The sequence below is a fragment of the Neovison vison genome, chromosome 11 (genome assembly GCF_020171115.1).
Source record: "Neovison vison isolate M4711 chromosome 11, ASM_NN_V1, whole genome shotgun sequence".
NCBI classification, from domain to species: Eukaryota; Metazoa; Chordata; class Mammalia; order Carnivora; family Mustelidae; genus Neogale; species Neogale vison.
Genome location: NC_058101.1, coordinates 150,371,554 through 150,398,920, shown reverse-complemented (window position 1 = coordinate 150,398,920; position 27,367 = coordinate 150,371,554). Strand labels below are relative to the sequence as shown.

The 27,367-nt window shown below is 47.3% G+C and overlaps 2 protein-coding genes across 2 annotated transcripts; both read left to right on the top strand.

Moving 5' to 3' along the window:
- The first annotated feature begins 252 nt into the window (after window positions 1–252).
- TRIM35 (tripartite motif containing 35) lies at window positions 253–26,569 on the top strand. The gene is made up of 6 exons (XM_044224989.1): window positions 253–741; window positions 14,518–14,613; window positions 18,392–18,622; window positions 21,814–21,836; window positions 22,647–22,765; window positions 24,078–26,569. Exons 1-6 carry the CDS (start codon window positions 307–309, stop codon window positions 24,653–24,655), a joined length of 1,482 nt encoding a protein of 493 aa, XP_044080924.1. The 5' UTR covers window positions 253–306; the 3' UTR covers window positions 24,656–26,569.
- On the top strand, window positions 7,772–8,840 carry LOC122889646 (heterogeneous nuclear ribonucleoprotein A1-like). The gene has a single exon (XM_044224990.1). The coding sequence runs from the start codon at window positions 7,867–7,869 to the stop codon at window positions 8,830–8,832; it is 966 nt and encodes a 321-aa protein (XP_044080925.1). The 5' UTR covers window positions 7,772–7,866; the 3' UTR covers window positions 8,833–8,840.
- Window positions 26,570–27,367: the final 798 nt, after the last annotated feature.

Below are 27,367 nucleotides of genomic sequence, written 5' to 3'. Positions count from 1 at the left end.
TAAACCCGGCCAGATCGCAGAGGACCAGCAAAGAGCGGAGAGAACTAGCGGGGACCGGCGGGGACCAGCGGGAGCCGGCGGGGACCGCAGAGCGCAGGGGTCCGCCCCGCTCTTCCGGGGTTTCCTGCGTCGATCGGAACTGAGGCGGAGCCTCCAGAGCTTGCCCCTCGCGATTGGACGGCGCTGCTGTCGCTCAGAGCTCAGAACGGAAGGGGCCGGGCGCCGCTCCCCGCGGAGTCCCGGAGCCTCCTGGCTGGTGGGAGGGGTGGGGCCAAAGTTGCAGGTTTGGATCCCGCGACTGCGGGTATGGAGTTGGGTCCCGCTGCGTCCCCCGGGCCTTCCCGCTCCTTCAAGGAGGAGCTGCTCTGTGCGGTCTGCTACGACCCCTTCCGCGACGCCGTGACTCTGCGCTGTGGGCACAACTTCTGCCGCGTGTGCGTGACCCGCTGCTGGGAGGTGCAGGTGGCGCCCACCTGCCCGGTGTGCAAGGACCGAGCGGCCCTCGCCGACCTGCGCACCAACCACACCCTCAACAACCTGGTGGAGAAGCTGCTGCGCGAGGAGGCCGAGGGCGCGCGCTGGGCGGGCTACCGCTCCCCACGACTCTGCCGCCCGCACCGTGGCCAGTTCAGCCTCTTCTGTCTCGACGACAAGGAACTGCTGTGTTGCTCGTGCCAGGCCGACCCCCGGCACCAGGGGCACCGCGTGCAGCCGGTGAAGGACACTGCCCACGATTTTCGGGTAAGAGCGGCAGTGTGCGGGAGGTGGCCAAACGCGCACGTGGCGGCCGGGTCCGGAAGGCAACTCAGCACCTCTGACCACCCCCAACCCTTGTCCCCCGCCGCTGCAGCCTGCCGGAGCTGTGCGTCCGGGCCAGCCCCTCGTCCTGTGGCCAGGACCCCCTGCGCTCCGACTCGGCTCACCTACAGACGGGTCGACCCCAGGGGCCTTGGATGGGTGAAGAGGGGTGTAAACAGAAAGTGTGGGAACTGGAGTTACACGATGCTCTCAACATGCCCCCCCCGACCCACTTCTGAAGGGCTGAGGCTCTGCACCCTCTATGCCGGCAGGGTGTGGCCCGGGCGCGGGTGAGGAGGACAGGTGTGGCTACCGCCCAAGAGTCTTGAAGCTTGGCTCATTCAAGTTAGAGGTGTGGGAGTCCCAGGACCTGGCCAGACACGTGTAGACTCAAGGTCTTCCAAAAGGGGTCACATACTTCCCGGAGCTGGCCCTATGTGTTGTGTAGGAGTGGAGAGGCTGTTGGCTTTGGCTGCTGGCACGTTTATTCTGGGTCCCTCTCAGCACCACAGTGCCTAGCGTTCCTATAGCTATAAAGTGACATTGGAAATACTTTGGTATAGAAGTAACATGGAGACTACTTGGGTATAAGAAGGAAAAATGATCAGAAAATAAGGATTAGCCAACTTAGGAATTTTCAGTTTTTGACCTTAGCCCATAGTAAGCCCATGTTTTGACCTTAGCCCATATTTTTTCCATTGTGGTCTGGTACGGTCCTGTGTATGTATCACTTGAAACAAAAGTTCTGTGAAAACGTCTGTTGTGCTCTGGCATTTTCTGTTATTTTTATTTATTGTTTTATTTAAAAGATTGCAGAGAGTGTGAAACACGAGTTTATTTACTCACCTACTAACACATGGGTCAGACCTGTTGGTTAGCTGGTGGGAAGCTGAGTGTATTGAAAAGGAGGCACTGTAAGAACCCCTAATGCTTGGTCTCCAGACACTGTTTTTGTTTTGTTTTGTTTTAAGGACTTTCTTAAGAAATATCAAGAGTTGGTTAGATGTTCATACACATTTAGACAGAGTTCAGGTGGAGGGGAATGTCATCAGTATGCATGTGTGAATACTGTAGTAGCTTGCCAAAAGGATAAGCCTATAACTCCTGTTACCTTATTTAACAGTGGTCCACAACAATGCTTTTCCCCATTTCCACTGTGTAAGTGCCAGGTCCTGATTTGGGAAAGCTGAAGTAAGTGCTGGCATTCTGGGGGCTGGGGTCGAGGTAGGTGGGGCACCATCGATCAAGTCATGACCAATCAGCATGGGGCTGTCACAAGTACAGATCAGGAAGATGGGTTGGGGTCAAGGCCAGGAGCATTAAGGCAGAACCCCCAGGTCTGGGCTAATCTAGGATTCAAGACGAGTGAGTCGGGTCCTGGGAAGCATATAGGGTCTAATGACAACTTCCTATTCCTTCAGCAGGTGCCTTGTATTGCTGGGTCCCAGGGATACTGCAAGGCATGTGATAAACAACAATTCATACCTTCAAGGAGTTTCAAGCAGAGATCTGAGGGATGAGGAGGTGTTAGTTAGGCAAAGAGAGTAAGGGAGGATGTTTCAGCCAGAGGCAGCAGCATACATAAGGGTCCAGAAGCTGGGAGGCCTGGCTTTCTAGGCCCTAAGAGAATTTCCGAGTAGTTAAAATGAGGATGGAAATGCAGAAGAACCCATGAGGCCTGAGGCTTGGCCCTTATCCTAAGGACTATACAGAGCAATAGAAGGGTTTTAAGCAGAGGAATGATGCAGTCAGATTGATGGGCACCCAGGGTGCTGTACAAGGAGGTAGGGAGTCCACTCTGGAAAGATCTAAGGAGAACGCAGCCCAAGTGTGCTCAGTGTCGCATCAGTGCGTTAGACAGCTGTGTATCAAGGACTTTCATGTTGTGTTGTGTTGTGTTCTGGGACCTGTGAGGGGAGCTGAGGCCACAGAGTAAGACAGAGCCGTCGCCCTGTGGAGCTCACAGCGTATCCAGGCAAGTCAGACAGTCAGTAGACAAGCTGTGCTGGCTGGCTGGGCGCGGAGCAGTCTGGGAGGCGGGAGCTGGGAGAAGAGGCTGAAGGGGCTGACGTTGTATGCTGTGGGGAGCGCTGAAAGCTTGAAGATGGGGACTTCATGGTGCGATGCGTTCTTAGAAAGATCACTGGCAACCACGTCAGGAGTTGAACGAAAGGAGTAACCATGCCAGCCAGCACTTTCAGAGCTCTTACTGTGTGTCATGCGCTCTTGAGTGTTTACACACCACACATTTAATCCTGACAAAACCCCTGTGAGGCTGTGTATTAGTTTCCTATCATTGTGGTAGTACAGTGCCACAAACGTGGCAATTTAACACAGCACAGATGCATTTTCTCACAGTTTCGGAGGTCAGAAGTCCTAAAATCCAGGTGATGGAGACAGGGAGAGAGTTTATTTTCCTGCCTTAACCAGCTTCTAGAGGCCCCCTCCTCCACCTTTAAAGCACATCATTCCAACTTCTGCTTCTGTTATCCCGTTGTCTTCTCTGACTGACTCTACCAACTTCCTCCTTCTTCCAAGGACCCTTTGATTACATTGAGCCTACCGAGACAGTTCAGGATAATCATCCATCTTAAAATCATAATTTAATAACATCTGTAAAGTCCCCTTTGTCATATAAATAATACATTCACAGCTTCTAAGTTCTAGGATGTGGACATCTTTATTCAGCTTGCCACAGATATGTACTATTCTCCCCATTTTACAGACAGCGACACTGAGTCTCAGGTTAAGTAACTTGTCCAGAGTCCCAGAGCATATTACATGGACTTCACCCTGGGGCCTTGTTCAGCCCCTACTCTGGTCATGGACTTTGAGAGAAACTTCTCTGGTCCCCAGGTACAACTTTCTGAGCTGGCTGTCTGTTCTGGGAGCTGTGGGGCAGCGGGTCATGTGTGGATATTTAAGAGGCTCGAGTGGACGAGGACCACTGTCCTGCGTGTGGGTGCCTGCGCTGTGCCAGGCCATGGTGTGTTCAGTAGAGGACTGAGGAGTCCTAGCCCCTGGCTTCTTGGAGTCAGAGACTCATGATTGAATACTAATCACACGGACATTCCTGGGAGGGACAGTACAGCAAGTGACAGGTGGCTGTAGCAAGGCACCTGCTCTTGGGTGGTGGAGAGCGATTTCACAGAGACCTGAAGGCTCTGAAGGTTCACTGAGTGCCGGAGCCCCAAGCAACACTAGCGGGGCAGAGGGCATGGTACGTAGGAAGCCAGAGACGTCTGGGCCAGGAATGAGGGCATCCAGGACAGGTCCCAAGGGCCATTCGGGGCATGTGAGAGATCTGAGATTTTGTCCTAAGGACAGTGGGGTGTGAGGGAAGGAACCGCTGAGATATCAGACAGGCTGGAAATGTTGACACCAGAATGCTGAGGTGCGTGTTGGAGCTTGAAGAGACAGCCTTTGGCCCCTGTTTATCGAACTTGAACAAGGAAAGGCTGTTGCAACACTGTGACTAAAGTACATGCCATATATACAAACGCTAAGCTAGCATGAATTCCTCTTGCTTACTGCACATAGAGGCGGTAAAACGACAACAGCAGCGGTTTACAGATAAAGTGCAAAGAAAATCCGTTGAATTCTAGTTGAAATATTTATCACTGGGCCTTCTTTGGCTGAAACGAAAGCACTGCTCTGGGCGACTGTGAGTCTTGTCTGACAATACTTGTGCCACTCCTTAACCCTCTTCTAAGTGGTTACTTGATGTGCGGGTCTAAATTTCCCTCTTTGCAAATCCGAATCTTTCCCTGTGATACAGCCAGACTTAATCCAGACCTGGCACATCCTTCACCCATTCAGTGTGCTTCTGCTCGTTCTATCCTCATGAGGCCAGGACAGTGAAAGTAGTGCAGTTTGACATCAAGTAAATTGTTAACAAATACAGATGCTGGCACTGAAGTTGTAGGAACTGAAAGCGTGTGTCAGCACTGTTTATAAGGCGACTTGAAAAAGGTTTACTGTAGTTTTTTTTGGGGGGGGGGTGTTGGTTATTGAATGAAAACCCTAATTGAAAACTCTTGTGGAAAACGAGCAGATCCCTAAACACGGGCCCAGAGCCACGGGCACTGTGAGGAAAGGATTCTGTTTTACTAGTGAGAGATCAGAAACTTGGAGAAATGCAGCAGTTCCTGGCATTGGCAGAGAATGGGGAAGGTACGTCTAGGATTAGAACTTAGATTTCCTGACTCCCTGTCCGGCGTTTGCTCAGCCTTGCATCATCAAAGCAAGCCTGTCCCGATCTCCTGCCAGGTCCCTGCCTTGTCCAGATCACTTTCTTACGTATCCAGTGGGTTTGATCTGAGAGCCATTCTCTGCCCTCCACGCTCCTCCTGTACCAGCCCCAATCCATTCCCCTTCTGGGGTTCTTCTTAGAATCAGTCTGGCCAAATCTTACTAGGAATGTTCCATGTTGTCCTTAAGTCTGCCTCCCCTTACAATTCTTTCCACCCTTTTCCTAACTGTGCCCTCCCATCTGGATCTCCCCTTACGGGCCAGGCACTACCATGTCCAAGTTGCGTGGACATTTACTGCATGCTTGATAAGGAAGTACCCAGGGTTGGGGGCTTACTGAACACTGCTCAGTGAGGGTCCTGAGTCATGGGGCCCTTGCACTAGGCACTGTTGTGGATCCCTGCTTCATGAGGAGGACACAAACACCAAGGGGAAAGGAAGATCAGGAGACTGGGTTGGGGTTAGGTAAGAAAGGGATCTGGGGGAGATCAAGTTGTCTTGGAGGCATTTATGCTATCCGAGTAAGAAACCTGAGGAATTGACAGTAGGAGAGTTAAATAACCCACCCCTGAGTGGCACCTAAGAGTGGTGACAGCCAACACATGCCTGGCACGCTCTTGGAGAATTTACATGGATTCACTAGTGGAAGCCTCAGAACAGTCCTGCGAGCGAGGTAGTCTCATTCCTGTTGGCCACAGGAGGAGATGGTGCAGAGAAGAGAAGGAATTCACTCAGAATCATCTGCTGCTAAATGGAGCAGGGATTTGAATTTGAGGGCCCAGTGGCAGAGCTCTTTGCTGCTATGTCTGTTTGCCTGAAAACAAGTGTTTGATATACGTGGGGAAAATGACAAGAGCAGAGGCCTAGAAACCCTGGTGATGGGCTAGGTAAGCATGGTCAGAAAACTGCATTTCTTCATTTTCACAGTGAAGTTGGAGAGTCTGTAGACGCTTCCATGCCTTCATTTTTAAGGACTGGAGCCTGATTGCCAATGAGAGAACAAGCTTTTGCCAAAGTCCTCACCAGTGGTTAGTGACAAAGACAAGGGTATAAATCAGGTCTTCTAACTTTCAGTCCAGGAGGCGGTGTGGTGTAGTGGAAAGAACACAAGGGTTCCGTGGACTCATTGACTGGGCAGGTTGGTAGCTGAGTGTCCACTTGGTGCTGAACCTGGGGATATGCATGGATAGGACAGTTGCTACCCTTGCAGGGCAGGTGTCCTTTGCTTCTGTGAAGGTTTATTGAGCACCATTGTGCTGGGCCAGAGGACCTGCCCTTTTTTGGAGCCCACAGCCTTCCCGGGAAAATGAGGTGATTGATTATCTAGCGGTAATGGGGGGGGGGTGATAGAGGTGTACCTGGGAGCTATGAGAGCCCGTGGGGTGCACCTGAACTCTATTGGGGAGGTCAGAATGGCTCTCTGGAGGAATTGAAGGGAGCCTGAGCTGCATTTTCTAAGCCTTGTTGAGATAGTTGGGTGGTGCAGACAGGAATTACAAGCAACAGCGTATATAGGGCCTTGGAAGTCAGAAAACCTGGCTTGGGCTGGACAGCCCTGGCTGCAGGTGTGTGGTGATGATCGTGGGAAATAGTATTTATTCTTCCTCTTACCTGTGCCTTTCCCATTTTCTGTTACACCACACAGCACCTGTGTTAATGGATATTTTGGGCAAAACAATTTTGTAAAATCCTTAGGGTAATAAATACACCCTTGAAATGTGTTGCTTAAACAAATTGTAGTTTTTTTTAAATAAACGATGTAGACTTTAGAATCACATTCTGAATCCTTTAGTGTAAATAGAAAACTTCCTGTTTTACATGTTTATAAATAAGTTATCCTGAGGGTTGTAATTTGAAACTAAAATCACAGCTCACTTGCTGTTTTGGGCTTGGGGTGTGGGTGATGCTCTGCATCTGTCCTGAGCCAGTTAGCTCCATCCAGGCTGGGGATGATCTGTATTCGTCCAGACCAGGCTTCACAGCAGAGCCCCCCTCCAGTCAGCGGGCAGCTTCTGCCTGTTCAGCGCACCCTCTGGGCTACGTGCAGTCCCTGAATGGTCCATGTGAGTGGATACACGTATGCTTAGAGTTAAAATCAGAATTATCTAAAGCAAACATGAAAAGTGTACTGTTTAGATTCATTTGAATTCATACTGTTTAAATACAGTATTTCCTAGATTAACCACTAAATGCATGGAAAGGGAAAAAGTGGAATAAAACACACATCGTCAATCCCAAAAAAGGGGAAGAGAAGGAAATACGGAACAAGTGGGGCAAGTAGCACAGAACAAGGTGGTAGGTTTAAGTGCAAATGTACCCGGTAATTATGTTAACTCTTCCAGTTAAGTGACAAAAGTCAGCTAGATAAGAAAACAACCCAGTTCTGTGCCGCTTTGATAGGAATCACAAGTAAAACGTACAAGATGAGGAAGGAGGGAAACTACACTGGCATGATGTGCAGATGATGTAATTACATATATCTGCATAGGAATTTCTGTTGCAGAGAATATAAAAAGATGCTACAGATAAATTACGTATATAAATGAGTTTAGAAGAATGCTGGTTGCAAAATCAACTTTAAAATCAATTGTATTTCCGTATATCAGCAAACATAAAAAAACGCTATAGTATAAAGCAATATATATTGTTAATATCTAACAGTAAATGTAACAGTGCAGACATCTGACAGAGAAAAATACATAATTTCATTGAGAGATATAAAAGACTAAGTGGCAAGATACGTTCGTTAGATTACTCCTTTCTGCCCGTGGACGCCGCCGAGTAAGCATCGTTAAAGTCTCCCCTCCCACCGCCGTCATGTCTAAGTCAGAGTCTCCCAAAGAGCTTGAACAGCTGCGGAAGCTCTTCATCGGAGGTCTGAGCTTTGAAACAACAGATGAGAGTCTGAGGAGCCATTTTGAGCAATGGGGAACACTTACGGACTGTGTGGTAATGAGAGATCCGAACACCAAGCGCTCCAGAGGCTTTGGGTTTGTCGCATATGCCACTGTGGAGGAGGTGGATGCAGCCATGAATGCAAGGCCACACAAGGTGGATGGAAGAGTTGTGGAACCAAAGAGGGCTGTCTCAAGAGAAGATTCTCAAAGACCTGGTGCCCACTTAACTGTGAAAAAGATTTTTGTTGGTGGCATTAAAGAAGACACTGAAGAACATCATCTAAGAGATTATTTCGAACAGTATGGGAAAATCGAAGTGATTGAGATCATGACTGACCGAGGCAGTGGCAAAAAGAGGGGTTTTGCTTTTGTAACATTTGATGACCATGATTCTGTAGACAAGATTGTCATTCAAAAATACCATACTGTGAATGGCCACAACTGTGAAGTAAGGAAAGCACTCTCTAAGCAAGAGATGGCTAGTGCTTCATCCAGCCAAAGAGGTCGAAGTGGTTCTGGAAACTTTGGTGGTGGTCGTGGAGGTGGTTTTGGTGGGAATGACAACTTTGGTCGCGGAGGAAACTTCAGTGGTCGAGGTGGCTTCGGTGGCAGTCGTGGTGGTGGTGGATATGGTGGCAGTGGGGATGGCTATAACGGATTTGGTAATGATGGAAGCAACTTTGGAGGTGGCGGAAGCTATAATGATTTTGGCAATTACAACAATCAATCCTCAAATTTTGGACCCATGAAAGGAGGCAATTTTGGAGGCAGAAGCTCTGGCCCTTATGGTGGTGGAGGCCAATACTTTGCCAAACCACGAAACCAAGGTGGCTATGGTGGTTCCAGCAGCAGCAGCAGCAGCTATGGCAGAGGCAGAAGGTTTTAATTACTGCCAGGAAACAAAGCTTAGCAGGAGAGGAGAGCCAGAGAAGTGACAGGGAAGCTACAGGTTACAACAGATTTGTGAACTCAGCCAAGCACAGTGGTGGTAGGGCCTAGCTGCTACAAAGAAGACATGTTTTAGACAATACTCATGTGTACGGGCAAAAAAACTCGAGGACTGTATTTGTGACTAATTGTATAACAGGTTATTTTAGTTTCTGTTCTGTGGAAAGTGTAAAGCATTCCAACAAAGGGTTTTAATGTAGATTTTTTTTTTTTTGCACCCATGCTGTTGATTGCTAAATGTAATAGTCTGATCATGACGCTGAATAAATGTGTCTTTTAAAAAAAAAAAAAAAAGACTAAGTGGCAGAAAATACCATGTTCATAGATTAAGAGAATCAGTATTTGATGTCGGTTATCTCCAGACTGATCTATAGAGTCAGGGTTGTGCTAATCACCACATGACATTTTGTGGAATTTGGCAAGCTAATGATTCCAGTATTTGTATGAAAACTCAGAGAGCTGGGCACCTGGGTGGCTCACTTGGTTAAGTCTGCCTTCAGTTCAGGTCATAATCCCAGGGTCCTGGGATCAAGTCCCTCACCCGGCTGCCTTCTCCCTCTGCCTGCCAGTCCTCCTGCTTGTGTGCATGCACTCTCTCTCTCTAATAAATAAATAAAATCTTAAAAAAAAAAAAAAAAAAGAAAACTCAGCCAATGATTGCCGAAACATTCTTAGGAGACGTTTAGCTCTTAGTTTATCTTAACAGCTATCAAAGTTAAGACTGTGTGATGTTGGTAGAAGACAGTGGGTCAGGGGAAGAGACTAGAGAACTGGAAACATCTGTTTGATGTATGGAGAGATGGCCTGTACATCAGTGGGGAAGGCTTAGTACTCTAAATAATGGTTCTGAGGCGGCGAGCTCCTGGGTCACATCGTTCATGGGGTAAACCACAGATTATCCACATTGGACCTAAATGAGAAAGAAAGCCGGAAAGCTTAAATAATACAGGAGATAATCTTTGTGACCTCAGGATATGGAGGGGTTTTTTTTGTTTTTATTTGTTTGGCTTGTTTTTTTAAGCAGTTTGGGAAGGGTGGAGGTATTTTTAAAACAATCAAAGAGCCCTAATCCTAAAGGAAAAAAAAATGATAAATTTGACCATATTGAAATTAAGAAATATAAATGATACAATAGAGTGTACTTATTATACATCTAACCCACGGAAGACATATATTGCACATTTATAATAAATTGCTTCAAACCAGTAGGAAAATGACAGGCATCTCCATTGAAAAATGGTCAAAAGGTTTGAACATGTATTTAAGAAATAAAGATCCAAATGGTTAATAAACATTTTTCATTGGTACCACGTGTGTGGTATAAACTGGTACAGTTGCTTTAGAAAACAGTTCGGCATGATCTACTAAAGTTGAAGATACACATGTTTGTGGCCCATTCCTGTCCCGAGGAATATTTTGCACAAAGACAAGTTTATGTGTGGGCCAGGAGATGTATCTAAGAAGGTTCATGCTATCTGTGTTACTTGAAGATTGTAAATGTTCCAGCTCTCCATGAACACCAGAATGGGTAAATGATTGTGGTGTGTTCATACAGTGGCATACAGTGCGACAATGAACGATAAACTCAGATGCAATGCCTGGGTGGCTCATTTGGTTGGGCAGCTGCCTTCGGCTCAGGTCGTGATCCCGGCGTCCTGGGATCGAGTCCCGAATCGGGCTCCTTGCTCCGCGGGGAGCCTGCTTCTCCTTCTGACTCTGCCTGCCACTCTGTCTGCCTGTGCTCGCTCTGTCTCTCTCTCTCTCTCGACAAATAAATAAAATCTAAAAAAAAAAAAAAAGTTTGAATCCTACAAACCTTAATGTCAAGGTAAAGGAAACAAGACAGAAAAGAATGCATACAGAATGGCTCCATTAATACAAAGTTAAAAACCACACAAAATTAAAGTATATTGTTCAGATTAGGGATGTGTACATGGGTGATAGAACTCTGAAGAAAGGCAGGGAAATGCTGTACGAACTAGGACCTTTGTTCCTCTGACAGGAAGAAGGGGATAAGATTGAGAAGGGACAGCTGTGATTAAAAGGTGTTCTGTTTATAACTACTTAAGGCACATTTGCATATATTTGAGGCACATATATGTTTTATGCCAAAGCAAATAAATTGCCGAAAATAAGAGATTGAAAGGTGAAAAACAACTCATTGTACCTGAGAGAAATTGAGGGATTTCTTTGAGGAAGGAACGCTCTAGGTAAGTGACAAGAAAAGGCTAAAACTTCTAAAGTTTTCATTTTATAGGCTTTAAGATCTTTGAGGTATAATATATATAATAAGAGGCAGGGATCTTAATTGTTGCATTTGAAGAGTTGTAAGCATTACACAAACACTGTACTTGCCTCCCCAAAGGATATACAGAACATTCCTGTCACCTTGGAGAGCTCCCTTCTTCCCAGCCAGTCCGCCAGGAGGCAACCCACCTTCTGATTTCTGTCACCATGTATTAGCGCTGCTGTTCTTGAACTTCATGTAAATGGAATGATAGCATGTATACTCTTTTGTATCTGACTTCGTTCTGGCAAAATTTATATATATATATATTTATATATATTTACATATATGTAAACTTATGTCAATATGTATATGCATATACGTATAAACATGTTAATATATACAAGTACACGCATGTATATATTTATATATGTAAGTATAATAATTCATATATATATATATACACAAACTTGTCCATGTTATATTTGTCAGTAGTTCTTTTGTATTGCTAAGTAGTTTTCCATTATATGAATATACCATAATTTATCCATTTTCAATGGATATTTGGTTAGTTTCCAGTTTGGTAGTAGCCATTAGTCTTTAAAATATGTTGTTTAGTTTGACATTTATGGGAAGAAACTCATTAACATGCTAGGTTATTGAAGGAATTGGGCAAAGTATTGACAGAATTATAAACTTACTCTAGAACTAAAAACTGACAACACATTTGGGAATAAGATGACACTTTCAGAAACATTAAGGGTAGGCAGACAAACATAGTACCAGCTCTCCTCATGAGATAGGATGTCTTGTGGCTAAGAACATGGCCTTTATTGTTGGGTACAAATCCTGGCTCTGCTGAAGTCTAACTGTATAATTTTGGCAAGTTACTCAACAACTCTGGGCCCTCTTTTCTCCTCTGTGTAAGAAGCGAGTAGTGCCTGTCTCACAGGAATGTAAGAATTCAGTAACATCTCTCCTGAGTGCTTAATTTAGTGCTGGATGGCATAGCACATGTGCAGTAGTAACTGCTTGTTACTAATGGAATCAGTGGTGGATCTCATCAGCTCGCCTCAGAGAAGGGTCATTTGGGGGTTGGTCTTTGCTGCATTACACCAGAATTGTCCAGGTGCTTCAAGAATTCGGGAGAGGACAGGGACTGTCCCCCTACCCCTGCCCCCTGCACCACCACTGTCTTTATCTGCCTGTAGATCCCTAGCTGTCAGGGTTGAAGGCAGAGGGCTGGGCTGCATTGTTTTGGGGCCAGCATACCCCCTGGGTAATGTGTGTGGGCAGTTGCTTCACTCCTTTCATTCATGCTTATTTGGCAAATCAGAATTGTTTGGAAATTTATTATATGACTTTGTAACAGAACATCTTTTCCCACAAAACATAAGGATGATATTTCACTGGCCTTGTGGGATATTCATACCGATTTTATTTTGCTTTGAGGAGACACTTTAGAGATGTCATACTACAGAAAACAAAAAGATCTTTTATGTATACTCAAGAAGATCATGAAAGTGGCCAGAATGAGTAGAAAAGAAGAAAACTGCAGAAGATACAGATCATTATTTTCTGGAGTATGGCAGTTAAAAGAATGGGCTGCGGAGCCGGACAGACAGCCTCGTTATTGCTGCAAAACAAATTATCTCCAAAAATAGTGGTTTAAAACAAATAGCTATTACTTCATGGTTTCTGTGGGTCGAGAATCTGGGCAAGACATAGTTGGGCGTGTCTGCCTCAGATCTCTCCCGATGCTCTGGTCTCATCTGAAGGTTCAAGTAGGCCAAGGTCGCCATTCGAGCTCACTCAGTCGAGTGGCTGCTGGCTGGAGGCCATCCCTCAGTTCCTAGCCCTGTGGGCTACTTCACAGGCTGGATCACAATGTGGCAAGTGGCTTCCATCCAGCTGAGCAAGCAGTGGGGGGGTGAGAAAGGATGTGCACAGGCTTTTAGTCACCTCTTCTCAAGCGATATCCCTTTGCTGCTTTTGCCACATTGTACTGGTTTGAAGCAGCTCAGCACATCCAGCCCATGGGGAGCAGATTCCACTGGGGCATGAATCCCCAGAGGTGGGGACCACTGGAGCCATTCTAGAGGCTGCCTCCTTCAATCTCCCCTCTGTTCCCCAATGGTTCCTTTTCCCCTAGCATGCAGAATACACTCACTCCTTCCCAAGATCTCCAGTTTCTTACCCTGTGACAACATTAGCTCCTGATTCTTGTCATCTGAATCAGGACCAGGTGGGGATGAGGCTTTTGAGGACAAATCTCTGTTACCTATTGCTGTATAACAAATGTCCCCCAAATTTGGAATCTTAAAGCAGTAGACATTCCTATCTTACAGGAGGGAAGGATCCTGGAGGCTGCCTACCATCACTGTCTAGGTTCATGTCCTCATCCTGCCACACACTAGCTGTGTGCTCATGGGCGAGTCACTTCCTTTTGTGTGCTTTTGGGGTGTTTTTTTTTTTTTAATTTATAAAATGAGGCTAATCATATTACTACCTAATAGGGATAATGTGATGATTAAGTGACTTACTTTGTTAAGTAATTAGCACATTTCCTGGCAGATAGTAAATGCTTAATAAATGCTAGTCACTTGTAATTAATGCCACTAGAATTGTTACTATTTTTCCAAAGAAAAACTTGGTAAGCTTTCTCAGAATTATGAGAGAAAAGGATAAAGATGGAGAGAAATGGATAGACCTTGAATACAAAAGGGAGGAATCCAAGAATACAAAAGGGAGGAATCCAATCTCAAACTGGTAGTGATTCTTCAAGGAGTCCAAGGAGATCAGAGCACTAACAGTTAAGTTTAAAAAAAACAAAACTACTAAACCAAAAGGATTTGATTAAAGCAGTGATTAAAGTATTTTTTGTGTCCCATGCACTGTTGGAATATTGCAATAAGATAGGGAAGTGGGGAGACAGGTAGTTTAGATAAGGCCCTGTAGGAGTAACTGGATCGACCTGGAATCAGACCTGTCCAGTTTAGAAAGTCATGAAGAGAGCCTGTGAGCACATGGTCTGTATAGTGTCAACAGCTCAGGGGTTCATGGACAGCCTGGACTAGCTGTAGGCTGGAGCAGGATGCCTTTCTGAGCTGTACTGTGGCTAGCTTGAGAGGGAATGGGTCATTTACCTCCTCCATCATGTCTCCCCATCTGTACCAGGTATAAAACAAAGGGGCCAGTTAGAAGGGTTTGAGAGCCTTCAAGCTAAAAACCAGAGTCAAGGTTAGGTTTACGCCCTGCAGCCTGTGGACGGACAGGTTGAGTAAATGTGGTTGAGCTGTACCCACACTGAAGTGGGACTCCAGTTGTAAATGGAGTATGTCCTCCCCCTGCCTGGCCTCCAGCCTTAATGTTGCTCCTTCTCATTCCTCATGGCAGGCCAAGTGCAGGAACATGGAACACGCGCTGCGGGAAAAAGCCAAGGCCTTCTGGGCCATGAGGCGCTCCTACGAGGCCATTGCCAAGCACAATCAGGTGAGTGCTCTGGCTGGGCCGGGAGATGAGGGATACCTGGGGCAGCGGGGGAATTGGTGGGGGGGAAGGCTAGGGTTGGGGGGCCCTGGCTGTGGCTGTTGACACAGAATCAGCCTTCTCTAACCCTGGGGATCTAGCATAGTCTTGTCCTAGGTAGCTGATTGTGGTGGCACTGCCATGGCCTAAGTGACCATGCCATCAGCTGTGGGAAGGGGGAACTTTGCACGTGCTGCACTTGACCATCTACCCAATTTCTCATGCCAATGACGACCTGGGGCTCTTTAGTTACTCGTCTTCCCCTCTTCCTCCCCTGGTCCTCTCCCTCAGCAGTCCTGGCCTCTCTAACTGAAAATACATCACGTCCGCTGGACGCTCTGTTTCCCCTGCCACCCTCAGTCTTGGATGTGTCTCCATTGTTCCTCACCTGGCCTCCTACTTGGGCCCCAGGCTTTCACTCTTGTTCTGCAGTCCATCTCCACAGAGTGGACTGATCTTTCTGAAAAATACATGGATTGCATCACTCCTCTGCCTAAAACTGTCAAGAGGCCTCATCACCCTTGCAGTCCAGACTCCTCACTGTGGCCTCCAGGGTCCTTGTCCAACCCCTGTCTCGTCCTCAGCTTCATCTCCTCCCATGCTTGGCTCCAGCCACATTGGCCTTCTTTCTGTCCCTCCAGGAAATTACATCTTCTCAGATCCTCCCCTAAGGAGCAGCTTGGCATTAAGATCTCTGTTCAGACATCCCTTGGGAGAAGTGTTCCCTGATCTCCCTCCCCAAGTAATTCTCCGCTTTACTTGCACTCATGTCTCCCTGTTTTTGATTTCTTCAGAATACTTCGTTACCTACAGTTAACTTTTTGTTACTTATTTTTTTATTTGCTTCCAATAGAATATAATGAAGGCTACATTAATATGTGAGAGAGTTCTTGGCTCACAGTAGGTGATCAGTAAATGTTTGTAAATTGAATGAAGGAATTGTCTCCCCTCTTTTCCCACCCTCCTTGTTTATACCATATTATCCTCTCTCCCTCTGAGTGCTGTGTGGATCGGCAGCTGGGTTTCCCTCGGGTTGTACTGGCTTTGCTCTGTCACTCCCTGGGTGAGTGCTTCTACTAAGTACTGCTCAGCTAAGAGCCCCCACCCCCACCCCTGGCTTGGGCTGCCTGGCACTCCCTGCCTGTGCCCATGTGCCCGTGGGAGGGGACCAGGCTCGGAAGGCGCCTCACTAATCTCTGGCCAGTGACTGTCCCCTAAGCTGCAGAGCTGGTGGAACAGCAGAAGGATTGTGAAATGTGGGTGACCAGGGGAGTAACTGCAAAGCAGAACTGCTTTCAAAGCCAGACCCCAGTCTCCAGGCCCATCCCCACCCCCCTCAAAGCTAATCCCTCCATCTGTAAAAAGAGGACGATTCTGTCTTACTAGGAAGTTTATGAACATTCAGTTGGGATAATGCATGTGCAGTGCCCAACAGAGAAAAGCTCTTCACCATTTTTCATGTCTTACGGACCATCGAACTGCTGTGAGCGGCGGTTTTCACTTCTTCAGTGAAACCTTTTGGTACGTTGTCAGAGCCATTGCACCGTTGAGCTCCTGGTCCAGACACTTAGCTACTGGCCTCCGCATGGCAAGTTGCTTTACCTCCAGGCGCCATGGAATCATGGAGCTTCACCTCTGTCACTCGAGTTCTTTTGTGGTTAGCTCTGTTCTCCTGGCTGGCCTTGTGCCGGACTGCGGTGGTGGTGCCTGGGGCATGTCCGTATGGCCAGGTGATGGCCCCTGTCTGCCTGGCCCAGGCACGGTGGCACTCTGACATGGCCCCAGGTGAGGATTCCAGGGTTTCCAGGTGATCCCTGCTTTTCCCCTAAACCCAGTCAGTGCAGGTTGATGAGGGAAGTGGAAGCTTTGAGATTTGCCCTGTTGATGGCGAGTTTCCAGATTGCCAGCAGGAAGGGTGGCTGAACTTGACTTTGCGCTGGTGAAGGTTTCCTGCCTGCTGGTCTTTATCTTCCTGTGCGACAAAAATCATCCTGGATTTCACTGCCTCCCACCATGCACAATCAGTCTCTTGAGCCTGGTATTTCGACAGTGCCATCTCTTCTCATTTGAATCTCTTTGTTAGTTTGTACACTGTTTTACAAGTACAAAGCCATTTGTGTTTCTTCTGTGAATTTTTTTTTTTTTTAATATCAGTCTTTTACCTTGGTGGATTTGTAAGAGTGCTTTGTATGTTAAGAAGAAAAACAGTCTGTTACATGTTACATATATTTTTCCCAGTTTGTCATTTCTTTTCCAGTGAATCATTTTTACTTTTTTTTGGGTCAGTTTCATTTTTTCAGTGACTATTTTGTCATCACACTGTGAGAGCCGTGAACATATATTGAACTTTCAGTCCAAAGATGAGATTTGTGATTGCTACAGCACAGATTTTTTTTTTAAAGATTTTATTTATTTATTTGACAGAGATCACAAGTAGGCAGAGAGGCAGGCAGAGAGAGGAGGAAGCAGGCTCCCCGCTGAGCAGAGAGCCCGATGCAGGGCTCAATCCAGCACCCTGGGATCATGACCTGAGCCGAAGGCAGAGGCTTTAACCCACTGAGCCACCCAGGTGCCCCTACAGCACAGCTTTTGAGTTGTTTTTCCAGTGGTCCTTTTGGAATTGTATTTATGTATTTAACTTTATTAGTAGTCTCTTACCATTCAAAACTACTTCTGTTAATGTCTATTCAGTGATCTCATTTTTCTTTAAGGCTTCTCAGTTTTGTTTCTTTTTTAAAAAGATTTTATTTATTTATTTGACTGAGAGAGGGAGCACAAGCAGGGGGAGTAGGAGAGGGAGAAGTAGGCTTCCCGCTGAGCAGAGAGCTGGATGCAGGGCTTGATCCTAGGACCCTGGAAACATGATCTGAGCCAAAAGCAGATGCTTAGCCGACCAAACCACTCAGGCGCCCCACAGTTTCTCAGTTTTTTATTAGAAAAGGTCTTTTTCATTCCAAGATGAGTACTATTTCTCTGCTTTTTCTTTGAGTCCATTTATGGTTTTGTTTTAACTTTAAAAAAAATTTCTTAACAAAAAATTATTTGAGAGAAAGAGAGGGAATGAATGAGAAAGCATGAGTGGGGAGAGGGAGAAGCAGACTCCCTTTTGAGCAGGGAGCCCCGTGTGGGGCTTGATCCCAGGACCCTGGCATCATGACCTGAGCCAAAGGCAGATGCTTAACTAACTGAGCCACCCCTGTTACAACTTCTTTTTTTAAAGGTTTTTGTAGTTATGATTAGGGGTATGCGTATTGGGAATGATTCCGCTTTAAAATAAATACTTCTTCTCTTCTTTTGGTAAGTCTCTGGATCAGACAGTTTTGAAGTCCCAAGATGGGAAGGCAGATAATTGTTAAAAGTCATTGTTATTTGCAACAGTTCATTTCTGTGATTCAGGATTTCCCTTTCTATGGTGCATAGAACCAAGGTACAGAATGTTGTGTGTTGAAGATCTAGACAACATGTGTCATTGATAAGCAGATTTGATTGATTTTCTTAGTTTATCAAGACAATCTCATTACGCTGTGTGACTTTAAACTTACAGATTTATGCTAATAAAACTGCATCTGTATGTTCCCTGTTGGGGTTTCACCCCTGGTTTCTGTTGAAAAGAGAGCTCCACTGTTTGAATCCTGAGAGCCCGGAGGCCACGTGCTGTCTGTCTGAGAAGTCCTCCCCCCCCCCCCCCCCCCCCCCGCCCCGAGCCTGAGCCTCCATGGGCCCGTCCTGCTCTGTGCTGTAGGTGGAGGCTGCCTGGCTAGAAGGGCGAATCCGGCAGGAGTTTGACAAACTCCGTGAGTTCCTGCGCGTGGAGGAGCAAGCCATCCTGGACGCCATGGCTGAGGAGGCGAGGCAGAAGCAGCGTCTGGTGGAGGAGAAGATGAAGCGGCTGGCGGAAGACACAGAAGCTCTGGCCCAGGAGATTGAGCGGCTGCAGGTGGAGATGAAGGAGGATGATGTTTCTTTTCTCATGGTGAGGGGCTCGCCGTCTGGCTTCAGGGACAGTGGGCAGGTGTTTGGGAACCCATGGGGAGCCGGAGACCACCGGCCCCCGCCCCCGCCACCCCCCAGTCTTCCCGCAGGGTTGGGGTGCTGGGCTGGAGGAGTCCCCGGAGGAGGTACCCTGCTTGTCAGGAGGCCAAGGGGACTTTCAGCAGAGCGGACAGGGTTCCTAGGGGCCTTCTCGATTCTTTCTGCCCCTCTCCTTTCCTTGTCCCTCTCCCTGCTTCTCGTACTCTTACTCGCTCTTTCTTTTTCTTCTTTCTCTGCACCTCAGTACAGCTGAGTACCTTGTAAACAAGGTGGAAAAGTTGCAGAGGTAATGCTGGAGACCTCTGGGTCCTCCCACAGTTAACACCTTGTATCACCTCCTGGCATGTTTGTCCGTAGAAACCTGACCTTGGTGCATTATAATGAGCTAAACTCCAGACTTATTTAGAGCCCACCAGTTTTTGCATTAATATCCTCCTGCTCCAGGATCCAGTCCAGGGACCCACATCGCACTTAGTTGTCCCATGCCCCAGTGTCCTCTGGTCTGTGACAGTGTCTTACTCTTGTTTTTCATGACCTTGGCAGCCCTGAGGACTGCTGATCAGGTACCCCGTAGACTCTTCTCTTACTCTGGTTTGCCTGATGTTTTGTTCATGATTAGATGGGGGTTAAAGGATTTTACAAAGAAGACAAACTAGAGGGGCACCTGGGTGGCTCAGTGGCTTAAAGCCTCTGCCTTCGGCTCAGGTCATGATCCCAGGGTCCTGGGATCAAGCCCCGCGTCAAGGCTCTCTTCTCGGCAGGGAGCCTGCTTCCTCCTCTCTCTCTGCCTGCCTCTCTGCCTACTTGTCATCTTTCTGTCAAATAAAATAAATTTAAAAAAAAAAGACAAACTAGAATATTCTATAATTATACAATTATTTTAATTCTTATTTTAAATATGTTTTTATGTTCTCTGTTGCTTTCTTAAGAAAAGGATGACTCTGTTCTCTCTTTTTAAACTTATATGTTTAGTTCATTTTCTTTTTCTCTTTTTATGTTTCTCACACCTGTGCCCCCCTCCTGCCCACCCCCCACCCATGAGTCTTATAGGAGATATGTCTGTAACTGGAAAGATAGTTTGGAAATCAGTCAGGATAGTGAGCTATCTCCTTCACTTAGAGAACAGCTGAACTCTCTGGAAAGGGGAGACTTTGTAGAGTGGATTGAGAAGGGACAGATAACAGCCTGCATTCGGGCCAGCTGTCACATCCTGGCTGGTGACTCCTGTGGGTTTTCTGCCTCACACAAAGCTTTGAACCCTGGTATCTCCTGTCTCTAAAATGCCCCTGATCATAAAATCATTTGGTGGGTTCTAAAAGCTGATTATCTGCTGTTTCTGTTTAGGAAATTGGGAGCGGCCAGGACCCACTGTGCTTTCAGGGATGCTTTTATGACTTTTTAAAAATAATACAACAGCTTTATTGAGATACAATTCTCATACTGTATAATTCACTCACTTAAACTGTACAGTCCAGTGCTTTTTGCTCTGTTCACAGAGTTGTGCAGCCATTACCATGATCAACTGTAGCACATTTCATCTCCAGAATCACAAACCTCATACCCTTAAGCTGTTGCCCTCCTATGCCTGGCCCCCCACCCCCCTACCCCCCACCATTAGCCCTCAGCAAATGCTGATTTCCTTTCTGCCTCTAAGGATTTGCCTTGTCTGGACACTTCTGTAAATGATTTCCATCAGTAGAATCCGATCGCAGCCCTTTTGTGACTGGCTCCTTTCACTCAGCATGTTTTGAAACTCCATCCTGTCAGAGTGTTTATCAGGCATGGCTGAGTAATATTCCCTTGTATGGATATATTACGTTTTATGTGTACATTCATCAACTGATGGACGTTTGAGTCGTTTTTCTGAGCTGTTACAAATCACACCGCCGTAAACATGCATGTGCAAGTTTTTTTGACAGGTTTTCCTTTCTCTTGGGTATGTGCCTAGGAATAGATTCACTGAATCACATGGTAACTAGTAAGTGTTACTGTTTGAGGAATTGCCACATGGCTTTCCAGGCGACTCCCTGGTGTTTATAGTCCCTGAGCAGTGGATGAGGACTAAATTTCTCCTCATCCTTGCCAACACTGGCCTTTTTTTCTTCTTTCTTTCTTTTTTTTTTTTTACTAGCCATTGCAGGGTGTGAGGTGGTATCTCATTGTGGTTTTAATTTGCATTTCTTTGATGGCTAATGCTGTTGAGCATCTTTTTGGGGTCATGTTGGCCATCTGTATATCTTTGGGGAGCTGTGCATTCCAGCCCTGTGGCCATTTTAAAAATTGGATTGCTTGTCATTTTGTTGTTGAATTATATGAGTTTTTACATATTCTGCATACTAGACCTTTATCAGATACATGATTTATAAATAGTTTCTTCCGTTCTTTGGGTTATTTGTTATTGTTGGTAGCTTCCTTTGAAGTACAGAAGCTTTTCACTGTGATGGAGTGAAACACAGATTAGCTGTGTTTTATTTCCTGTTGGTGCTTTTTGTGTCATGTCTAAGAAACCATAGTGTAATCCAAGGTTGTGAGTTTTATAGGCTTAGCTCCACATTTAAGGTTTTGAGTTAATTTAAAACATTTTTTGTATATGGTGGAAGGTGGAAATCCCAGGTTCATTCTTTTGCATGTGGATATCAAGTTGTCCCAGCATCATTTACCGAAGACCATTCTTCATTGAATGGCCTTGGCATCCTATAGAAAACCAGTTGACAGTAAATATGAGGGTTTAACTTCTTGACTTCCAGTGTCTTTCCTTATGTTAATACTACACTGTCTTGACTACTATTGCTTTTAATACATTTTGGATTCAGGACATGTGAACCACCAACTTTGTTCTTGTCCAAGACAGTTCTGGCTATTCTGGGTTTCTAGAATTTCCATATGGATTTCAGGATCAGCTTGTCAGTGTCTGCAAAGAAGCCAGCTAGAATTTTGGTATGAACTTTATTGACTCTGTAGATCTGTTTGGGGAGTTTTGCCATCTTAACAATGTTAAATCAGAAATCTTCTGATCCATGAACATGGGATATAGGACTCATTTTGAGGTCAGAAACTTATGTGTATATGTGGTTTTGTTTTGTTTTGTTTTTTTTCCCTGTATTTATGTCTCTGTCTTTTTTTCTCTGTTAGAAACACAAAAGCCGAAAACGCCGGTAAGTTGCCAAGACTGGTGGAGGGGAGGGGAAGAGCAGGCAGAAATCCCAGGGGTGCCAGCCAGCTCCAGTGGCTCCAGGGCCAGGCAGGTAATGAAGCCAGCTGGGTGTAATACAGTGGGAATTGGCGGGGGCTGGCCAGGGTGAAGGAGCCCTCCTTTCAAGGCCTTCCACTTGGATTGGCACTGGTGAAGTGTTGTTCTCCTGAGTGTGGAAAATGACCACCCACTATGTGGGGAGAAAATGTGTCATCCTGCACACTGCTTGTGTTTCTCAGTGGGTCCTCCCAGCACCTAGGTTTATCTCTTGATTAGCCCCTACCTCCAAGAGTCTCAGCACACACCGGTTTCTGTTGTTGTCTTTTGGGTTCATGGTGATGAACTCCATCCCAGTCAGAGCTGCACAAAGATGGAAGAGAATGTTTAGGAGAGTAGTGAGTCCTGTCACTGGAAGTGTTAAAGCAAAGGCCAGTGATACTTCCAGACATTGGGACTAGAGGACCCTTAAGGTCCTTTCTGCCTCAGACATCCAATGAGCAGATTCTGCCCACAAGGATGGGCCCTGTGTCTGAGAACCTCCTATCCTATTTATATTTATCCCAGCGGGGGCAGGTTGGGCCTGCGTTTTCAATCCTGAGGAGCTGTGAGCAGCCTGGTTGGCCTCTGAGTCCTCTCCTGTCAGAGCCCAGCCTAGGTCTGTCTTGGGTAGAGTGACCAGGAATGAGCCCTGTTGCCTGTTTCTGGCTGACCCAGTTAGGCCCGGGATGCATGGCTCTGGCCCTCTCCACCTGGCCCAACTCTCTTTTCCCAGCCTCTTCTGCACCATGGAGGCGGAGCCTGTGCAGCCTGGCATGCTCATCGACATCTGCAAGTATCTAGACTCCCTGCAATACCGTGTCTGGCGGAAGATGGTCACATCTGTAGAATCTGGTGAGTGGGGTGTGTGGACAGGGGTTCCAGACTGGGGCGGTACTTCCTACAAGCCTCGTTTCTCCCAGCTTCCCAACCCATCGGAGCTTCTCTAGCCCCTTTCACACACAGTTCCCTTGGTGCCCCACCTCTCCCTGCCCCACCGCTCAAGCTCTCCTTGGCACACCCCTTCCTCTTTGGGTCCTGACACTCGGCCACCTCTGGAGAAAGAGGAGCTGGCTGCCATCTCTCTCCAGAACTGTAATCGTATTGGATGACGAAAGCGCTGAGTGTTTGTGTCCTCTTCTAATTCATATGTTGAAACCCTAACCTCTGATGTGATGGCATTCGGAGATGATGGGGGCCTTTGGGAGGTGATGAGGTCACGAGTGTGGAGCCACAGGATGCGGTCAGTGCCTTGATGAGGAGAGGCACCAGAGAGCTGGCTTTCTCTCCCTCCCTCCCCTTTGTGAGGACACAGCAGGAAGGTGGCCGTCTGTGAGCCACGAAGAGGGCCTCACCAGAACCGAACTGTGCTGACCCCGATCTCAGTCTTTGGTCTCCAAAACTGTGGGAAAGACGTGTCTGTTATTTGAGCCTGTAGTCCATAGTATTTTTGTGTAGCAACCCAAGCTGACGGAGACCTCAGGATTTTAGAGGGAGAGCTGTCAGTGACCCAGAGGAATGTTACATGCTTCTCTCAGTCATCGAGGGAGGGAGTTGAGCACCGGGGTCCCTGCTTCTGTGTGTTTCCCTGGCTGCCGTAACAAAGGACTGCACTGCACGCTGGAGGCCTACAGATGACCAATTTACTTGCTCACACTTCGAGAGGCTAGAAGTCCAAAACGAAGATGTCAGCAGGGCCATGCTCCCTCTGAATCCTGTAGGGAAAGCCTTCTTTGCCATTTGCTAGCTTTTGGTGTTTACTGGCTGTCCTTGGCTGGTGGCTGTAGCCCCATGATCTTGGTCCCTGTCGTCATCTGGCCTTCTCCCCTCACATGTCTGTGTCTCCTCTGTTTTGGCTAACGACAGCACTCATACTGGGTTACCATCCCACTCAACTCCTGTCTGATCTCATCTTAATCACGTCTGTGACCCCATTCCCACGTAATGGGATTCCGAGGTACTGACAGTTAGGACCTCAGTCTCTTTTTTGGTGGGGCACAGCTCAACCCAAAACAGGGCCTCTCGGCCCCACACAGCCCCCTCTGGGTACTGGGGCCAGGTGGGACACAGTGGGTCACTTTGGGGGGAATGGAGGCACCGCTGGCATGGCAGAAGGGCAGCCTATGAAATTTGCTGATTTTTCCCCACTTCCTGCCTCTGCTCTCAGTGCCTTTCAGCTTCGATCCCAACACCGCAGCCGGCTGGCTATCTGTGTCGGATGACCTCACCAGCGTCACCAACCATGGCTACCGAGTGCAGGTGGAGAACCCGGAGCGCTTCTCCTCAGCGCCCTGCCTGCTGGGCTCCTGCGTCTTCTCCCAGGGCTCCCACACCTGGGAGGTGGACCTGGGGGGGCTGCCAAGCTGGCGGGTGGGTGTGGTGCGGCTGCGCCAGGACGCTGGCGCTGAGGGCCACTCACACAGCTGCTACCACGACACCCGCTCGGGCTTCTGGTACGTGTGCCGCACACAGGGGGTGGATGGGGACCACTGCATGACCTCGGACCCGGCCACGTCACCCCTGGTCCCGGCCATCCCTCGCCGCCTGCGTGTGGAGCTGGAGTGTGAGGAGGGCGAGCTGTCCTTCTATGATGCTGAGAGCCACTGCCACCTCTACACCTTCCATGCCCGCTTCGGGGAAGTGCGGCCCTACTTCTACCTGGGGGGCGTGCGGGGGGATGGCCCCCTTGAGCCTTTGCGCATATGTCCCCTACGCATCACCATCAGGGAGGAACTGGATGGCTGAGGCTGACCAGGAGCCTGGCCACTGCTGCCAGGGACTTGCGTCGTGGTCCTGTTTTCTTTCTGTCCCTCCTTCTCAAGCTGCGCTCACTTCAGTACCTCTGAACTGTCGGCCTCCTTGCCGGGATCTTCCCTGCTGATCAGTCTTGTCCTCCTCCTGTAGCTCCAGGCCCCAAGCCGCCTCCTTCAATTCTGAAGTCATCCAGGGGACACCTCATTCCCCAGAGCCTTGGCACCTTCCGGGTGTGGATTTTCTAAACCCAAATGCCAGGATGTCTGGGGATAACACTGACTTCTATGGATGGGCCTGTTTTAACATGTGGGTCTTAGTATCTGGGTATGGTGAGGCCAGCAGACCAGGAGAGCCTACCGTGGGAAAGAGTTTGTTATTTACAGTTCCCAAGAAGCACCAGAGCCACTGAGGAGGCAGAGAGAGTTGAGGGAGCACGAGGTGGGAGACTTCGTTACAGTTTTAGTGACAAGAACAGGCTTGGCAGGGGCTCTGAGTAGACAGGTTTGGAATCTGCTAGTTGGAATAATTTTGGCAGGCTCTGGGGCGTAGGGGCCGCCCCCAGTTGTTGGGGGACGATGGGACTGGGGGACTGGGGGCCATCTGGAGAAGAAGCAGTGGCCCTGCGGGTTAGAGTCCTCTGAGAGCCAGGTAAAGGAAATGGTTGGGGGTTTAGTGGTCGGTTTGCATATGAAAGGCGTGCTCTAAGTAGTTGGCTAGGGCCAGAAGGAGCAGTATCCCTGTGGTCAGTTTCTACAATACAGATAAGAAAATCTGGTTCATACAGCACTGCTGCTGTGGCTTTGGAGCAGGGCCGGGGCCCAAACTTGTCTGTCACTTTATACCAGTATGTTCAGACCTCTCCACAGAGTCCCCTTGCGTCCCCCAGGGCAGAGGCAAGGCTGCCTGCAGGTCAGCTCTGATTTATCTGTTGACCCTTCTTGGACTATTTCCAAATAGTGACTGTTTGGACTATTTCAAACGCGCTTTTAAAAACCGCAGTTTAGACCCATTCCTGCTATGGGCCTCCGTTTCCTCAGCTATAGATGAGATAGGAGGACTGGAAAATTACGTCCTATAGATGCTATGAAAGATACAGCTCGGATTCATTCTTATAAAGTAAAGAGAATGGAAGGAAAGGGGTCATTTTCAGTGAAGATGTAGGAAAGGGAGGAAATGGTCCTGGGGAGTGGTGGTGGGGGACCCCTCGCTTAGCCTTGCTGGCCTCCGCCTGCTCCTTGCTCTATTCCCCTGTGTGTTTTCATCCTGATTTCTTCTACCCCCGCCCTACCATGCCTATGGACTTCCACCTCCACCTCTTCTTCCTTGCATCTGCCTGAAGAGGATTTTTAATTGTCAGCCATCCCATCCCAGGAAACAGCACAGTGAAAGGAACCGGCCTGGAGGGGTGACGGCGTTCTTCTCGGGGCATGTTCCCATCCGGAGGGCTCATGTTCTTTTTCTCCTGTCTGTGCCCCAGGTTCACAGAAAAGGACATTTTAAACAGAAAGGACGATTCAAAACTGTGAGGTGGTTTGATATGTGCAATTGGTAGGGGCCACAGGGAGGGGCTCAGTAGAAGATGCCACTGGGTGAGGGGTACCAGGTTGGAATGTTGGTAGACTGGTGTGCACAGGTCCTGTCTGAAGGCACTCGGGCTCAGGGCGCTTAAGGCACTTCTGCGGCCAATATGTCTGAGACCAGTGTGCATTCTCTAAATATTTATCTAGCCCATCAAATACAATCTCTAGGATAATCCTGATCTGAAATTATTTTGTTAGTTACTATAAACTTTTTAAAAAGTTTTTTATTTCCAACTTAGATATTGGAAGGGGGTTTCTGAAAAGGATAATTTGGATAGCCTGGAGCTCTTTTTTTAAAAAAATAAAAATGATATTTGAGCTAAAACCCACTTTTTCTCTGGACATTTTCCTTTCCGTGTTCTCGTAAGCAAAAGTTCATCCATGACAAAGGTTCATCCTGGTTGCAACATGTATGTGACCTTATTCCCTTTTATGATCAGGTACCATGCCATTGTGTGGACATAGAACGTTTTAGTTATCCATTCTTCAGCTTACGGGCATTTACATTGTTTCCATTTTTGGCCATTACAAATAATGTGTGGACGGATGTTTTGTGTGGATGTTTGTTTGCCATTCTCTTTGGTATCTATCTACCTAGGAGTGGGTTTGGTGGTGCATGCATGAAATCTGTTTAACCTTTGAGGAGCTGCTAGGCTGTTTTTCAGGGGAGCTGTGCCATCTTGTATTCTCATCAGAGGTGCACAAAGATTGCATTGTTCCATATCCTTGTCCACACTTGTTACTGTCTTTCAGCCATCCTTATGATGGTGAAGTGATACCTCCTTGTGGTTTCAATTTGCATTTCCCCGATGACTGATGATACAGAGCATCTTTTCATGTGCTTGTTTACCATTTTTGTATCTTCTTAGGAGAACTGCCTTTAGATCCTTTGCCCATTTTTGAATGGCTTGTCTTTGTATCATTGAGTATAAAAGTTCTTTATACATTTAAAATACCAGTCCCTTTTCAAATACATCATCTACAAATTTTTTTTTTCTCCCATTCTGTGGGTTGTCTTTTCACTTTCTTGGTGATGGCCTTTGAAACACAAAAGTTGTTAACTCTGATGATGTCTAGTTTTATTTTTTCTCTTGTTATGTACATCCTAGAAGTCTCCTTCCCT

Bases quoted from the DNA above. Each gene is read 5' to 3' on its own strand.
- TRIM35 (XM_044224989.1), top strand. From the start codon at position 307: ATGGAGTTGGGTCCCGCTGCGTCCCCCGGGCCTTCCCGCTCCTTCAAG. The intron at 742-14,517 runs GTAAGAGCGGCA...TCCTCATGGCAG, and splicing joins ACACTGCCCACGATTTTCGG to GCCAAGTGCAGGAACATGGA. The intron at 14,614-18,391 runs GTGAGTGCTCTG...TCTGTGCTGTAG, and splicing joins CCATTGCCAAGCACAATCAG to GTGGAGGCTGCCTGGCTAGA.
- LOC122889646 (XM_044224990.1), top strand. From the start codon at position 7,867: ATGTCTAAGTCAGAGTCTCCCAAAGAGCTTGAACAGCTGCGGAAGCTC.